The sequence below is a fragment of the Lagopus muta genome, chromosome 5, assembly GCF_023343835.1.
Source record: "Lagopus muta isolate bLagMut1 chromosome 5, bLagMut1 primary, whole genome shotgun sequence".
Classification (NCBI taxonomy): Eukaryota; Metazoa; Chordata; class Aves; order Galliformes; family Phasianidae; genus Lagopus; species Lagopus muta.
The window spans coordinates 63,335,696-63,352,495 of record NC_064437.1 but is presented as its reverse complement, the minus strand read 5'-3'; the positions used below and the strand labels follow the sequence as shown (position 1 = coordinate 63,352,495).

Here is a 16,800-nt window from a genome sequence, read left to right as displayed (position 1 = left end):
CACCACATTCATAAAACTTGCCTAAAGTTAAGAGCCTACACTAAGCACTACTCCCAGCAACAACAGTATTACCCTGCTTTTTTGTCATTCATTAGGAGTAGCAGAGAGAAGTATAATCAGCATCCTGAAAATTAACAGGGTCTGAAGGAGAGCAGACCACCAGGAAGCTCTCCTTTCCCATCTGAGGCCAACAGACTCACTGTTCCTCTGTTTACAAGAAAGATTCAACTGCCATAGTGGTGGTCTCATGCCTCCTTATCTGCTCTTAAAAAGAACATTAAAGGTATTTTTGGCACAACTTTTGAAGCAACTGCAGTAGCCCCAGTTCTACCTCTTACTGCAGCTTGTGGAACAAAGGAAAAGGGCTCAACAACTGCAGAAGGCACAGAATCATTAAGGTTGGGAAAGACTTCCAGGATGCTCTAGTCCACCTGTCGATCCATCCCCACTGTGCCCATTAACCATGTCCCCAGGTGCCACGTCTCCAGAGTTCCTGAAAACCCCAAGGGACAGTGACCCCACCAGCTCCCTGCACAGACACTGTGTGCCACTACCTGACTGCCCTTTCTGAATTTTTCTTAATATTTAGCCTGAATGCCCGAGGGCATTTGGAAATTAGCCAAGCCATGTTTGTATATCTCAGAAGTGCTATTTAGGCTGACTTCCTAAAGCATCTCGTTGCACCTCACCTTCATTGCCATCAGCAAGAACATCAACATTTTCACCTCCAACTACAAGCATGAAACAGGAGCCTGAGCAGCTGTGCTCCGCAGGTAGGCAGCAGATACACACAGCTGGACTTTCTGATGGGTGCATGGCTTTCTGAGCTGCACCACACAGCTACCTCCATTCCCAAGCATGCCACATCCCAACAGCGAGATGAGAGCCCAAACACAGAGCTGCAGTGACGAAGGAGAAGGACGAGTGGCATCAGGAGCACAGGAAAGCTGCTGTAATTCAGCTGTTCATTTTCCTCTTTCAGATGGCTCCCTACACGATCATCTCATAGTCCCTCATGCTATTCCATCCCTACCCGTTTCTCATCCCGCCTCCCCACACTCTGAGCCCCACCAGGAAGCAGAGCTGAGTCACGCTCACGGCTGCCCTCTGAGATAAGTTTCACGCGCTGCTCCCTGCGTGGATCCTGGGCATGCAGTAGCTGCTGGGAACCCAGCACTGTGGGATGGGGTAGCTGAGCAGAAAGAGCATTTCCTGAAACATCTGCACCCAATCTCTCTGTAATTTACTCCCAGTGCACCGAAGTCAGCAGCCTTTGGGACTTGAGGTGTTAAGAAAAGTTAGTTGTGTGCAGGAACACGCTAATCTAATGGGGAAAAAAAAAACACTATATATGCATTACATATAAACACACGGCTTTTATATATACACACACTTCTGTGCTCCCACAAGGTAAGCAGCATAACCCACAGCCAATGACACCCTCCTGCTGATTGCTGCATCTGCTTCAGCACAGTGCCCACACACTCCATCAGTTCAGCCCTGCAGAGACGGATGGCAGCTCCATTAGCAGCCCTGCTTGGAGGACGCAGGTGTTGCTGGTTGGCTGTCACACAACACGGTTCTGCTGTCACTCTCCAGCGTGGGCCGTGGCAAACAGTTGGGAAGACGACGTTCTTTTATTAGGATGTTCACCTTAACAGTGTGTTCTCCACTGCTGCTCCGGGACTACACGACTTCCGCACTGATTCACTGTGACCTGGAAGCTTCACAACCAGTAACGAAACAGAACACCAGAAGCCTTGCAGGGTACATAAGTCCCCATTTTTAACTACACAAGGACATATAAAATATGTTTACCAAGCAGAACATGAATCTCCATCAGGAGGAAATTCAGCAGTGCAGAAAAGAGGCTGTCCTCTCCAAAACCTGCATTCAGCAGCATAACAGAGAATAGCAGCACCCAATTAACTCTAAATCCCATTTAATCTCCTTGCAACTGTCTCTTCTCAACTCTCACACCCCATAGATCGTCAGAGTATTTCTCTGACACTGCAGATCATCCCACTCAGCTAACTCGAAGGAAAAACAGAAAAGAAAGAAAGAAATCATCATAGAAATAGCAAAGCTATTACCAAAATATGACAAAACTCCTAAGAGCAGCAGACAAACTAGAAGTGCAGAATGAGCTTCTGCTGAGGGCTCTGAGCCTTTTCAAGAGTTACGGCTTCAGCACACTCCCAACACAAAAGTGCTTGTGCCTGTGCTTTATGAAACCATGAAACAAATCAAAGACTTTTTAAAATTATACCTAAGTTCACTCTCTACACATGCAGTTCCCCACACTGGATATCCAAAGCTTCCAACTCAACTGCCTCCACAATTCCTTGTCCTCTCGGAGCAAAGCAGCTCCAACACATCACTCCTCAAAAAGCACCTCCAACGTGAGACATCACCCTGCAACCTAGTGCATTGCCTTCCAGTGTCCTTAGGTTCCAACACCAGCTCACACTGCGTGGTGACAGATCTATTCCAGCTGTTCAGAGGCACAGCACTGAGCACATGCCACAGGCTTGGATACCATACCCTTATTTTCGAGGGACGTACAGGCAGAATTTTAAAGTAATTCCTAAAATTCACTTGTGTTCTGTTTAATCCCGCGCATTCCCTTCTTCCTGTTCCAGTTGTTACACAAGGCTTAGCAGTGTGTACGCACAACCGATCTCAGGATCCAGACGCAATAACTGCGGGGGGAAAACATTGCATTTCTTATTTCCAAATGGAACCCGCAGGTTTATTATCCCCTTCCCCGCGACAAACGCTCTCGCTCGTGCCGGTTTTCTCCTCCTCAATCCCTACAAAACGCTTCCAATCCCAACGAAACACTGCCAGCACCGCGCCGGGCCTCCCGCAGCGCAGCTCCGTCAGCCCGAGAACAATCCGCCTCTGTGCCGGGAGACGGAAACAGCCCAGGGAGACATGGATCCTCGGGCAGCAGCGGGGAAACCCCGGCACAACGACACGGGCAGGGGGCGAAGCCGGGAAAAGAAACCCACGTACGAATAACTTTAAGCAGGAGAAAGTGGTGCTGAGAGCCGGGGTGGAGCGGGGGGGGGGGGAAGGGGTGAGGAGGAGAGGAGAAAGAACACAAAGCTGCAACTTTCTGCTCGAGGATGTGACTCGAGCGCAGGTCGAGCCGCGCTCCCACATGAACTCCTCAACTCCACCGGCCGGGAAAGGCGGCCGAGAGCCGGGAGAGCGGCCTTGCGGAGCAGCCGTGCGGCTCCTCGCTCGCCCCGCCGGGCCCAGTGCAGCCCCCGGCCCGGAGCAGAGCGGCCCGGCGGACGTGCGGGGATCCCCGCGTACTTCGCGGAGCGCCGCAGCGCAACAGGCGGGCGCGGGGCCCGAGGGGAGGCAGGGAGGATCCTCACCTACGCCGTATTTCTCCTCCCTTTTGGTGGGAACCCAACGGGTCATGGCGCTGAGGCGGCCGGAGCGGGCGGGGATGCGAGAACCCCGCTCCTACGCCGCCATTTTCCAACCGCGGGACGGGAAAAGTTTCTACCGACGGCAGTCATGTGGTACGGGCGGAGCCAGCGGCCGGCCGGGGGGAGCCGGCCCGGGGCAGCCCCGGGACAGCGGGACGAGCCCCGCCTTCGGGAACCGGGGGACGCCGAGAGCGCTGCTCCCAGCCAGGACGGGGCCAAGCGGCCCCACCACGGAAAAGCCGGCGGCTCCCGGGCTGACCGCGTCCCGGCCTCGCTCTGCAGGAAACTCTGTCCCGCTCAGAACCGGCTCCGTAGAAAAGCAGCGCGCTCCGCTTTATTCCGCGGTCAGAAAGTGGGAGCGGCCCGGGCTGCTTCCGAACTCTTCATAAGTCCGGTGAAGCGTTGGTTACTTTGGTTGCTGCTGTATTTTCGAGGCGCGGAGCCCCGCAGGATTTGAGCCTGGTCGCTGCCCGCAGGAGCGGCACTAACGCGGGGCTGGCGCTCGAAGCACGGCGGGCTGTGTTGGGAAAGCACCATTTCCGGGTAAATCCTCTGTTCTGAAGACAGAACACCGCCTAAATAGTGACCTGCTCCAAACCCAGCCTCTCCTGGCTGAACAGAACCATCACAGTCCAAAAACACCTCTAGATCCCCAAGCCCTACCCAGCTCCACCCCCCCCCCCCCCCATGCCCACCGACCGTGTCCATCAATGCCACATTTTCAAGGTACCAGATCACCTCTAGAGATGGGGACTCCACCATGTGGAATATTTTGATTGCAGAAGAACCAATAAAAGTAATCGTTCTGATCCTGATCTTCAACTTCTTGATCAAAGTTCTTTACTATGAGAGCAGTGAGGTGCTGGAACAGCTGCCCAGAGAGGCTGTGATGCCCTGTCCATCTCTGGAGGTGTTCAAGGCCAGGTTGGATGGGGCCCTGGGCAGCCTGGGCTGGTATTAAATGTGGAGGTTGGTGGCCCTGCCTGCAGCAGGGGAGTTGGGAATTCACGGTCCTTGGGGTTCCTTCCATCCCAAGCCATTTTGAGATCCTTGCGCTCCCAGAGAACATCAGCCTCAGGAAGCATCTCACTGACTGTCACATCAGATTGCTCCTCTGCTGGAGAAGCTCCATGCAACACATGTAAGAATGCACATAGATCATACTTGAATGTCTTTGCCCTGCTCTTCTTGTCAAGTATCACTGGACATGTAGGGAGTCACTTTCTACAACAGCACTCATTATCACCAGGTTTGGGGATCAAGTATTCAGCTCCAGCATCTAAAGGAGGCTACACCTTGTTCTATGAACCTTCCCTTTTCCCATCCTTGTGATCTGTTCCCCAGGTCACTACCTACCTACAAATTCAAACTAATCTGAATTTCATTGCTCTTGTCCTGCTGAACCCAAGGGCTGCTGTGATAGATCCAACCTCTGCACCTTCCCACGTTATGTCCTGGAGTGAGGAGATCAAAAGATTCTCAAAGTCAGCTGCCTGGCTTATCATCTTTACCTGCATTAATGAGTAAATGATTAGGGTCTTACCAAAGACAACTTACAACAGAGCTCTTTGGTTTAACAGGCTTATTTTTCAGAAGATAAATCAAAGTGAATTAATTGAAATAACGGGCATACTTGTCCTGTTGCTACAGTCATCTTTGTAACTTCAGGAAAGCAAAAAGGGAGTGAAATGGAAAAGCAGGGGAGGTTTAGATTGGATATCAGGAACAATTTCTTCATAGAAAGAATTGGGTTTTGGAACAGGCTGCCCAGAGAGGTGGCAAAGTCCCTATCCCTAGGCATGGTGCTTAGGGATGTACTTTAGTGGTAGGTGGTCACTAGACTTGATGATCTTCGGTATTTTCCCAACCTCAGTGATTCTGTGACTCTTTTAGTACTGATATATTCTTTTCTGCAGCGCCAGCAATTACGTGCAGCAAAAGTGAAGAATCTGAAGCAGCTCAGACATTAAATGGTTTAGAGACCTTTAAGACTATTAACGTAATAATCTCTTACAGAGGACTTGATTTACTTTCATTTAAGTTGCTGATAACAAAGAATGACTTCCACAGACACCATGCTAGCTTTACAGATACAGAAAGTGAAAAAATGATACAAAGCAGCACTGATTTTAATTTTAACCTGGACATAGTTGTAATTAACTTGTGCATGGCAAAAGAAGGCAGTGACAATGTCTTCTAATGAGTTACAGGCACTAAAGAATAAGAGCAGATAACAAAAAAGGAAAATTAACTCACCTCTTCCAACAACCAGCAACAGCTCAAGAAGAGTATAACCTCTGTCTAGAAAGAACCTATGTGCTCAGCTGCTAACCCTTAAATGAGGGTAAGAAGGGCTGGATCCTGACTCCACCCTTTCCATGCACTCAGATGCATTGCTTGCACCTGAGCTCTCTGGGTTAGCTGTGCTGCTTACCTGGTGCTTGCTCACTGGTTCAGACTGTGACCTGGCTGTTCTGCTGCAGTTTGTAAAGTGGCCTTGTGCTATTTGCTGCCTTTTCTGGGCCCCAGTGTTCTAATCTGAAATTTAAGCTGTTGATTTTCCTCTGTGTTGAAGGATGCTAAAGAAGAACGTTTTCCTTCATGAGACATGCACTGCTTGCTGACACCTTTCTTCAGGTGTTAATTAAGGGTTAAATTTGATTCTTCCATAGATTGGTGCTACTTAATCTGAGTGTACACCTGCACTATATGGGAATTATGAATACTGTGGTTATGTTCCTAAGGTAGAAAGTACCCTGTCAGCGAGAAGGGGCTTTTTCAGTTGTGTTCTCTAATCACCTATAGCACAAACAACAGAAGTAATCCCACGGCCACCATAAAGACACACGTAAGGTTCTATATTCATTTTATTATTTTCCACATTTTCATTTTAATGAAAACCTTTTACAAATGCCATTGAAATTTTGATAACCAGTAAAAAATACTCCTCCTCATTCACAATGAATAAATATTCCAATACTGGTTTTTATAGCTAGGAAAAAGAAAAAAACACTGTAATAGGATAGCGCTGTAATGTTGAGAAAGTAGAAGATTTTTATTTTTTCTCCAGCAAATGTAATGTAAAGTATGCTTGTGAAAAATATTTTTCGTTAACTGTAAAATGCTGTAGCTGACGTAGTTTACAAACTTGGGCATAATATGTTTCTTCACACTGTGCGTGTATGCTTTTCATTTGTGAAGCGGAAACTGAAAAATGCTGCTTTCCATAAAATCTGAAAGCTTTATCACGTCATTCTGTCAGCTCTTTGGATTCTCTCCTTATTGTGTAATGCATCCCATGGAATTGGAGGCTCTTCTCCCGGAGCAAAGAAGCATTCCTTTTCGTAAGAGTAACTCCAAGAAACCCAAGTGCAGCATTTGGCCCCAAATGAGATTTGAAAATGATGTCACAGAAATCAGGAGTGTATTTGGGAAGGGATGAATGGAAAAAGAACTGGTACTCTGAATTAAATATGTTTACAATAAATAAACTCTATAAAATGTATCGATGCAGTTGAGTTGTATTTCATTCTCACTGCGTATGACTACACAAGGGGAATCTTTGTTCCATCTCAGTTCAAAATCACTTCTTAGGGAAAATTTATGTTTCCTTTTTTTTTTTATTGTCAAACCATGTAGGTAAATTCAAAATTTACACGTACCATGCAAATTCCTCTTGGAAATATCCTTCCCAGGAGATGATGCTGAGAACTTATAAAATCTTATAATAAATAACTGTTTTGCTTTCCTATCTCTGCTGCAGATACTCTGTTGGAAATGCTATTGTTTCCTCTACAGATACTCATCATCTGTTTTGCTGTATGATTTTCATTTGGGGTGGATGGCCTCCATGCTCTTAGTTCATCTTTGCAATGAACAGCTCCCTACGTTCCACGTTTGGGTATGCACAGAATTCTTTAAACCTGATGGAAAGACACTTTTAAAGTACAATTTTGTTACAACGTATTGCTCTTGATGAGAATGGAAATAAAATTAATTTTATCAGTGTGTGCGACTAAAATGACTTCAGCCTTTTAGCTTGGTCTTATGTATACCCAATATGTATATATTTTTACCTAGGGAATCTCTTCCAGATGAATATGGGAGAATTAAGAAGTCAAAACTGAATTTCCTTCGACCTTCTTGTTGGCTTCAGTCTGGCAAAGAGTACTCTTCCAGGCTTTGCCCATGTGCTTTATAAGCATGCCCAGTGATCTTCCTTTCTGTTACTGTAGGATCATTGTGAGTATATGTGAGTGTGTCTTAAGCTTTTCTTCTAGAGTGACAATTATATACCAGCATGCCAGATGCAGGACTTCCAATTGCAAACACAAGTGTTCAAAGGCAATGTTGGGATTTATGTATCAGTATATGCTGTTATGGCAGATAGTGCATTTGTCACACCAGTTTAGTACCTTTCAGATGGGTTGAAGGGAGCACCTGGCCTTTCAATCTGCTCACTTTTAGTCACTGCTTGCTTCCTTCTTGCATCTGAATTTTCAGTTTTATGGACTGTTAAGCCGATTAGCTATGTTAAAGTTCAGAAGGAATATGAAGGAATATGAAGGTATTAATTTTATAGATATTTTTGATTGAACAGCCCAGATTTTAGCCTAAAAAAACTGAAGTTTGGTTGTTGGTAATGAAAGCCATTTCACTCCACTGGAAATTGCACAAACTGTTCTTGCTGTATTATGCTGAAAGTGGTGTAATGAATAAGACATCTTCACATGGTTTGATGTTTAAATGCAAATGTGTGAACACCTAGTTACTCTTTATAAATACACAAGGGTTTCCAAAGTGATGTATTGTAGGAAGGGTATGATTATCATAGATAGAGCTTGGTTTATACCCTGGTATTTTACTTTGTGTTCGAGAATAAAAAGAAATCAGATGAGTTTTACAGCGCTGCAGTAAATGGCTTCATTTCTACTCAAGGGGAAAATCTGTTTTCTGATCATACCAGACTGTGAGTTTTTACATTCTTCAGAGAAAAAGCACGGAGAAGTTTTATGAGGGTCAGCCTCTTCTATCCCCCTGCACTTGGCACAAATGCCATTTACACTAGTAGTACATCTTGTTCTGTGAAAAGAATAGCAGGCAGCGTGTCCTAGGCAGCATGTTTGTTTGATTGACGGCGAGTATTTTGGATGCTGTAGTTGCCTTGGGACAGAATGGCTGCCCTGCCAATGGGAATCTTCTCAGCAGGTGTCAGGAAGGCTTATTGCCTCCCTGCTTTCCAGCCCTCGCAGCTCATGTTTGGAGCACAAGGAGCCAAAGCAGTGCAGTTTCTATCCTGCCACACTGGGTTTATTCTGCAGGACCAGGGCAGCTGATGGATCTTGAATATCATGTTAGCAATTCCAGGTTTATCCAGCTTCACTGCTGTCAGCATTTCCGTTGAACCCAGCTTTAATTTTGTCTTTCTAACTGAAATCCTGGGCAACTGCATCAGGGGCACGTTGCAAGTTCCAAAACTTGATGCTTCATCCATTCCTTGTAAGAGCAGGACTTTAACCCCTACCTAATAGCAATGGACTCTGGCTCCCAAGGAAGTGCTCAGGAATATCATTGCAAATTTTACAGTCAAGCCCAAAGCATTTAGAGGAAAAAGTAGTACAAATCACTGCAAAATACAGGCTAAAATATAGTTTACTGTTGCTTAGTGGCAACCTGATCCTCTTTGCAGTAACTTTAAATAACCAACAGTATAAGGTTTTATGTGAGTGGGGTGTTTTTTTTTTCTGCTTAGTGGTAGTTTTTTCATATATTTGATATTTATACTCTACATGAGGTTATGAGCTCCATTTACGTACCCTTAAGCAAACTTGAAGCTAACGGGCAAAACAAAATGCTTTATGGAACAACTTAGGGAAGAATTGCTCCCAGAGACCAGTTGCTTTACTTTATGCATTCCGACAGATGTATGGTTTAAAATATAACGCATTATGTACTGAATAGTTTAAGAACAAAAAAAACCAGTGAGAAAGACATATTCTGGTAGCTATATTCTGATAGACTCATTTTTTTATTGTAAGATAGATAATGATCAGATAGAGAGGAGTACAAGCTTGAGATGAAAACATATATTATTCCTGTTAAAAGTGCACTTAAGGAGCACTTAACATTTTGAAAGCACTGAACAAATATTAACTCTTTCTTGTGGGACAGTGCCCTTATCTGTATTTGCAGTGGAGAGGCAGCTATGCTAAGGCCAGCTTTTTAAATGTGACAGGCATTCGGGAATTGAGAACTCAAAATATCAGACCACTTCTGTCACACCTCTTGATTAGGTGATTTTCCTGAGGCCAGAAGCGATGCATTAGCTGGGGCAGGGTTAGATTTTATAATTTCCTCGGTCTGCAGGCAATGTTCTCTCTCTCCTTTTGAAGAGTGATATGAGATAACAATGAGAAATGACAGTGTAAGAACACGATGTACTCCCACCAGTTATAAGGTCTGAGAAACTTGTTACTGAAATACGAATTAGTCGGAGCAGAAATGAAAATGATTTTGCAGGAAGAATGCCTGTTCTTGGGGCTGATTCACAAACATGAGGTATATGCTGCACATATAGAAGAAGGTGTTAATGTTGAAAGAAAAATGAAATCATGCTATTACAGAATCACAGAATGGCTCGGGTTGGAAGGGACTTCAAGGATCACGAATCTCCGACCCCCCAGCCACATGCAGGGCCACCAACCTCCACGTTTAATGCCAGCCCAGCCTGCCAGGGCCCCATCCAACCTGGCCTTGAACACCTCCAGGGATGGACGGGGCATCCACAGCCTCTCTGGACAGCTGTTCCAGCACCTCACCACTCTCTTGGTAAAGAACTTTACTTTTCCTTCTGTTTGCCTATCCATGGGCGTTCGTCCTGTACCAGATTTCCCAGTTGGACTAGTGGGTTTTCCTGCTGTAACAGGCAGGATTGGTTTATTAAAGACCCCCTTGGAAAGCCTTCCAAGATATCCTACCATAGGATAACAGCTCTTGCAGCTTCCCCTTGCTTTCTCTTGATTCCCACAGCCAAACCGCTTCCAAACTGGGACGTGCTGAGGAGTCCACAGTTCCAGTTGAGTTAGAATGACAGATCCAGTTGCGTGTGGAAAAATGCATTCCTGTTGAGCTTTGTGCCTCACAAATGATTAAGTTGATTAAAGAGACCCAAAACAACTTCCCCAACATGAAGTATTGTTTATTGACAGGGGCCATACAGCAAGCACAGAAACCACTTGCATTTGGTCTTCTACTAATGTTAGCCTTTTCTTCCATTTTTAATTTTTTCCTTTAATTTTATCTCAATCAGAAAGCTTAGAATTGAAGCTTTTATTAAGGTTCTTTATCCAACTGTACCCCACCCAGTTACTCACACTATTTTAACTTTGATTATTTCTTGCCTATATTACTAATATGTTCTTAGGAATTCTGATGTAGTCTCCTTTTAACAGTAAATGTTAGCTGTCAGAAAAACAAGATTGATTGTGACCTGGGTCAGCAGCACAATTCTGAACTTTACTTCGCTGTAAATATCCCTTTCTGAAATCAGCAGTGCTTTTCTTCCCATTGTATATGACCCAGGATCCCAGAAAAAGGAGCCATGTGCTACCTGTGCTTCGCTTCATTCCCACATGGGAGGCAGCTCCACTTCCCCACACTGAGCGTGGAGCTGTTTTCCAATTCATTGCTTTTTCCAATGAAAATGAACATTTCCAATTCATTCAGTTCATTGCTACTCCTAGAAAATAAAGGGAGAATTGCCTTCCTCGTGTTTAAGTTAGAAAAAACATCTTCGAGTTCTCTCCTGTCATTCTGGGAATATGTCACCTTTCTATTTTCACGAGGACACTTCGCTTGGATGACTCAGATAGAGTGAGGGTGCTTTCTGTATTCATGACCATGCTCTGGCCCTGCCAAAACTTCAGCTTGCAAACTCCTCATTGAGTTGTTTGGAAACAAAGAGCTGTGATTTCTGTTCCTCCCTCTGTGTGCTGTTTGTGTCACTCCCGGTAACCACAGGGACGTGGACAGGAGGTGGTGGTTGCAGAGGAAATGCAGTTTGAAAGTGAGGAAATCCTCTTCTGCAACAAAAGCCTCCGCCTGGAGAGCAGCGGTGTTCTCTTCTGAGAGAGCACTGCTGATAACATCTGCCATTGTCCAGTTCCATTCTGAATGCTCTTCGTCCAGCTGTGTGCATGAGTACATGCATCTATAAAACACATCTATATCACCATAAACTGCTATAAAAGTATTAATATTCTGGACAGGAATCCAATTTCATTTTTAAGCAGCACTTGCAGGAGATTGTTAAATCTTGTAATGGAATCATTGTCTAGACAGTTTTCTTGGTGGCCAACTTAATTTTTTACTTTGATTGTTTTTAATGTATTTCCTGGAACAAAAAGTCCCAATCATTTGTTTACAATCTCTTCTGGAAACACTGTTGGATTTATAACACTCAGAACTGATCATAATGTTTCTAAACCAAACAATCCTGGAGCCTCAACATTCCCAGGGAGAATGGCTGGAACTCTCTCAGATAAAAGAAGTTACTATTTTTTTTTTTCAAGTGAAACATTATCAAGTGTTATTTGGAAGGGGGCAGTTCTCTCAATGACTGTGAGCTGTTTCCATCGGGTGATTTTTATCATGCATTACTATCTATGAAATGAGTCAGCGTATCTCACGGTGGAAAATCTCAATTATAGCCCCTATCAGACTCATTCTTGCTGCTGCAGCCTCAGCATCCAGATTGAAGATTGTGGCCTTCATCCCAGCTCGCTGACACTCACATTGGCTTTGGTGGGCTGTAGCTCTGGACTTGCTTTTCTATCAATGATTTTCAGTTGCAAATCATAAACCAGCCCAAATATCACCGGTTTGAACAACAGGCAGTATGAAAAGCACCTATGGCTTTTATGACTCCTATGTTTTCATTCATTTTTTAGTGGGTTTTAATAATGAAACGTTACTGTCTTCCACATTCAGAGAGTGTAACTTTGAATCACATCAAAGGCATAACAAGAATGGTAGGGCACTTTAAAAAAATGTTGAAATAGACGAATGAAGTTGAGTTATCACTGAAGGCCATAGGTTTGTTAGGAACACCTTTTTTTGGTTTGATTTTGTTGTTTTTTTAAGGGAATTTTCCTTAACCACCCCCCCACCCCCCTTTCATTTTCTTCCTCTTGCTCCCATCCTTTTGTTTTTAATATCAATCTTTTTAGCTTCAACTCCATTGCTTTCTAAGAACCTCAGCACTGCTCACCAAGGAGGAAGTGCAACTAATCAGAGTCTGAATAAAGCAGAATTAGCCCTTCCAGGAAGCTGAACTTCCTACTCCACAGGGCCGCTGTTGAATGTGGTGTTATCTGTCTGTCTGTCAGTCCTGCTTACCCATGCATGTAAGGATGAGCTCTACTTGCAGCAGAACAACAGATGGAGGTCTGTATGACTGTAGTCCTTCCAGGAGATGCCCACTCTGGGAGCCTTCCTAGGCTGCATCAAGGCACCAGGTCTACCTACTGGGAGGTACCATACAATCATAGAATCCAACAGTCATTAAGGTTGGGGAAGACCTCTGAGATCACCAGGTCCAACCATCACCCCATCCTCTCTGCACCCACAAATGAATATCATGGATAGCATTGCCACGCACAACATGGGCTTGTTGAGGGATGCATCACCAGGTACCACTGCTCACCTGGGGGCATGGTTTCCATGGCCAGCTGCCATCTCCTCCATCTCCCCACCTCTGTGTACGACCCCAAAATGGAAAGGAATAACTTTCCAATTTAGAAAGGTCTCCACTGAGTGTTTGAGAACAATTGTCACATTTTGATGGTTCTTGTAATGCTATGAAAACCAAACTTCTAATTCAACCTCAGAGCAAGAAATATTTTTTCTCGAAACTCTTCGTATTTATATAGCTATCTGTCTTTAGATTAGACGAATAGATACACGAATTGTCTTGTAAAATTGTAGTTTCCCTTTAATAAGCCACTCTGACAGGCAATTATTCATGCAGTCTGCTCTGTGCTAAATGTTTTTTCATGCTGTGCATCCCTGTCTCCTGATTGCAGGGATGTGCTCCTGTGAATTATAATTATAAGTAAATATGAACTGGTATGTTTGAAATGATTTACTGGAGCTTCTCTTGTTACGTGGTATTGATTCTGTGCTTCTGCTTTACAATGATACAGTTCTAGCATATGCTGTGTATTTTTTCACCCTGAGTTTATAGAATTGCTGTTAGTAGTTACAGAAGTTGGAGATTCTACGTGTAACAAATTTCTTCAGTGGCAAATAGTTTGCTCATGTTTAAATTTCAGGGGGGAAAAAAAAAAGAGAAGGTGTTAAAATTTAATCCTATAAAGATGAAGGCGTTATACATACCTGAGAAGGTAAGCCCAATCCACTTGCACTACTCTTGCAGCAGATACACATGGAGGCATTGTGGTACTGAATGTTGTCTCTACGCTTGCCAGCTTTCAAAATTGAGATTATTGGTATCACGGTTTTTATTTTTATTGGGTGTGAAGTTTGGGTGGAGCTTCTCTAGCTGTAAAAGCCTGGAGCCTAACTGGAGCTCATCATTCAGGATAGCCCCTGGCCAGTGCAGAAAGAGGAAATCTGCAGAAAGCACTCATCTCATTTATCTCAGATGCATCAGGATGGGATAAATCATCTCCTAATGGTGCCCATCCTTCTCCTTAACTAGACAGCCCATACGGACTGTATAGACTGTAGACCAGACAGCTCTTCTGATCCTAACACTTAAACTACACTTACTGGTAATTGAAAATTCTATGGGACGAATATATAGGTATAAAGTTGAAAGATTTTCTGCTGGGGAGAGATTTATGCAACCAGCACGAGTCATATTCAACTTAATAAAACCAACATTCACTCATGATAAAAGAAAATTCTGATCTCACTCGGTGTAGATCCTTATACATTTGGGCCATACAGAGTAAAAATCTGAAACTATGTAAAAAATGTGTAATAATGATGTGTCACTTGGCCGTTTGGTTTCAGAAATGAGCTGTGTGATAAAAGTGCACAAGAGTAAAAATAACACTGGGGTGACTTATAGGATATAAAATAGTTTTACTCTCAAGGCTAATATTGTTGACTGATATATCATCCTCCCTCAGAGCAAGCATATGAGGTTATGTAGGGTTCAAAGTTGTGCTTAATTTAAAGAAATAATCCTGCTTGCATGGGTGTGTAAAGGACATCATGCCAAGCCAAAATGATTAGCTTTTTAATTGAATACTGTACGAGGAAAGAAGGGAAGGAAGTACATTAAAGCATCTCGTATTTACTAAGGCGTTTGACACAGCATGTCACAGAACTGTTTAACAAATGAGTCAGAATGGATGGCATAGCAGTGCAGTTAGGAGGGCTAGCAACTGGCTGCAGAGTGTGCTAAGAAGTCGCCGATAAACACGAGAGTGAAATGCTGGTCCCACACAGGACTTCATTAGGGTTTGGGCAGGCAGTGTGACAGGAGATTTCCAGCAGTACATTGCAGGGACAACCTAACTTCCCACCTGGTGCATTTGGTGTAAAAGACAGTTGAGAAATTACACAGATGTTTTTCCCTTGGTCCTGCAATTCTTGCTGCCCAGTCTAGCTGAAGGAATGAGTGAGCAGCAGACATGGGGCCCATCACTTTGGTGCAGAAATACTCACTTTACTTCTGCATACCCTCACCAGTTCAGCAGAATTATTCCTCTGACTTCCAGTGCTGCCTGACATCACCTCCTTTTGAAGCTGTTTCTGCCAGCTCACATGTGAGGACGCTAATTAAAGCATCCTCTTTGTCCATGGCAGGGCAGCAGCAGCCTGCAGCCCATGGTCCACACACAGCTTTCAGCCCAGCGTCTCCCTGCAGACTGCCTGATGGGAATCACGGAGGAGAAGAGCATTTTATTGCTCTAAGAGCTGCATGGCTAGATGAAAAATAAATGCAAGTCGCTGTGTGTCAGCTTAATGATTGCCTTCAGAGGGAACAGCAAACCTGGGTAAAATATGAGTTTAAACTACATATTGAGGAAGCAACAGGCTGTGGTGAGAATAATAAATGGCTTATTTTGCTATTTCACCTTCTGTGTTCAGTTACATCACCACAAAGAGAGTGCAAAATATTCCAATTTGGGGTTGCGGTCCTAGATTTCATTTTATACTGTTTTGCTCCAGTGTAAGTGATTACACAGGTGCAGAAGTGCTGAATTTGGCTCAGCAAATACAGTGCAGTTTTGATGAGCAAGATGGGATATGAAAAAGAAAAAAAAAACACACTGAGAAACAGGTCAGCTCTTTGGAATAGAAATAGATGAAAATGAAGCAAGAGCCATCTCTTGTTGTTCGGGCTGCAGCATCACAGGTCTATCGAGCAGTAGAGAAAGCTGTGAATATTTACCAAAGAACTCCATCAGTTATGATGGACTAAAAAAATACAACATCTGGTAGAGGATGGGGCATAGAGACCAGAGCCTATGTGCTGCTATGAGGACTGAATATTCTGTTTAAGCAGACTGTACCAGCGCTGATGTGAGTGCTGATGTGTTCCTTCCCACCATTGCTGTCAGAGCAGTTTAGCTAGGATACGTCTCATCTACCTAAAATAGTTCAAATGGTAGATGTTTACCCCAGGTTTCCATCTAACCTCTCCCAGAGATCACTGAAGGGATGATAATCCATCTCATCTTAAAATATGCTCAAAATAGGTCACACAGGTAGTAGAATTCAACCCATCTTTTCCTACTGTGCAGTTAGCCTAAACATTCATGTGCAGCAGAGCGCTGCTCCGGCCACTGGAGTTGGATGCAATGCTTGTAGGTTGGCAGTTTTGTAAGCCTCCTCAGTTCTGGTTTCCTTCATAAGTGTCCCCTGCTATTTTGAGGTATTGTTTCCTGTATATTTTTCATACTTGTGAACAACTGCTTTGTCTCTCACCATTGTGTAGTGCAAGGACCCACGTTTTAGTAGCTTTGAGTCCATGTATGCCATGCAAATTATGGTCAGCAACGCACATGATCCAGATGGTCAGACTTTAGAAACAGTGACATTTTTCAATGAAATGTAAGGTATTCTCCTATTAGAAATATATATATATATATATATTTCTAGCAGCATTAAACTAGTAAAAAAAGTCTTTGAGAGCATTTATCCAGTACATATTTCGCTCTAGTAACCACAGGCTGATGGAAAGCATTTGGTTTAAAGAGCTGTTGTACGATTTCTTTCTGATTCCCAAGAGCAAAGCTGCTCCACCTGCACCCAAGTTTGACTGGGATGGCAAAGCACGCAGATGAGGCCTGAGCTGATGAACACGGATGGCAATTTC

General features: G+C 44.1%; 1 protein-coding gene across 2 annotated transcripts in view; it reads right to left on the bottom strand.

Annotated features, from left to right (window-relative positions):
* The window catches only part of DOCK1 (dedicator of cytokinesis 1), a 276,377-nt gene extending 272,873 nt beyond the window's left edge, over positions 1-3,504 (bottom strand). For both annotated transcript variants that reach the window (XM_048946145.1, XM_048946146.1), the window contains exon 1: positions 3,390-3,504. In XM_048946145.1, coding sequence (XP_048802102.1) covers positions 3,390-3,435 — 46 coding nt within the window. In that variant the 5' untranslated portion in view covers positions 3,436-3,504. The remainder of the gene's footprint in view (positions 1-3,389) is intronic.
* Between the last annotated feature and the right edge of the window lie 13,296 nt (positions 3,505-16,800).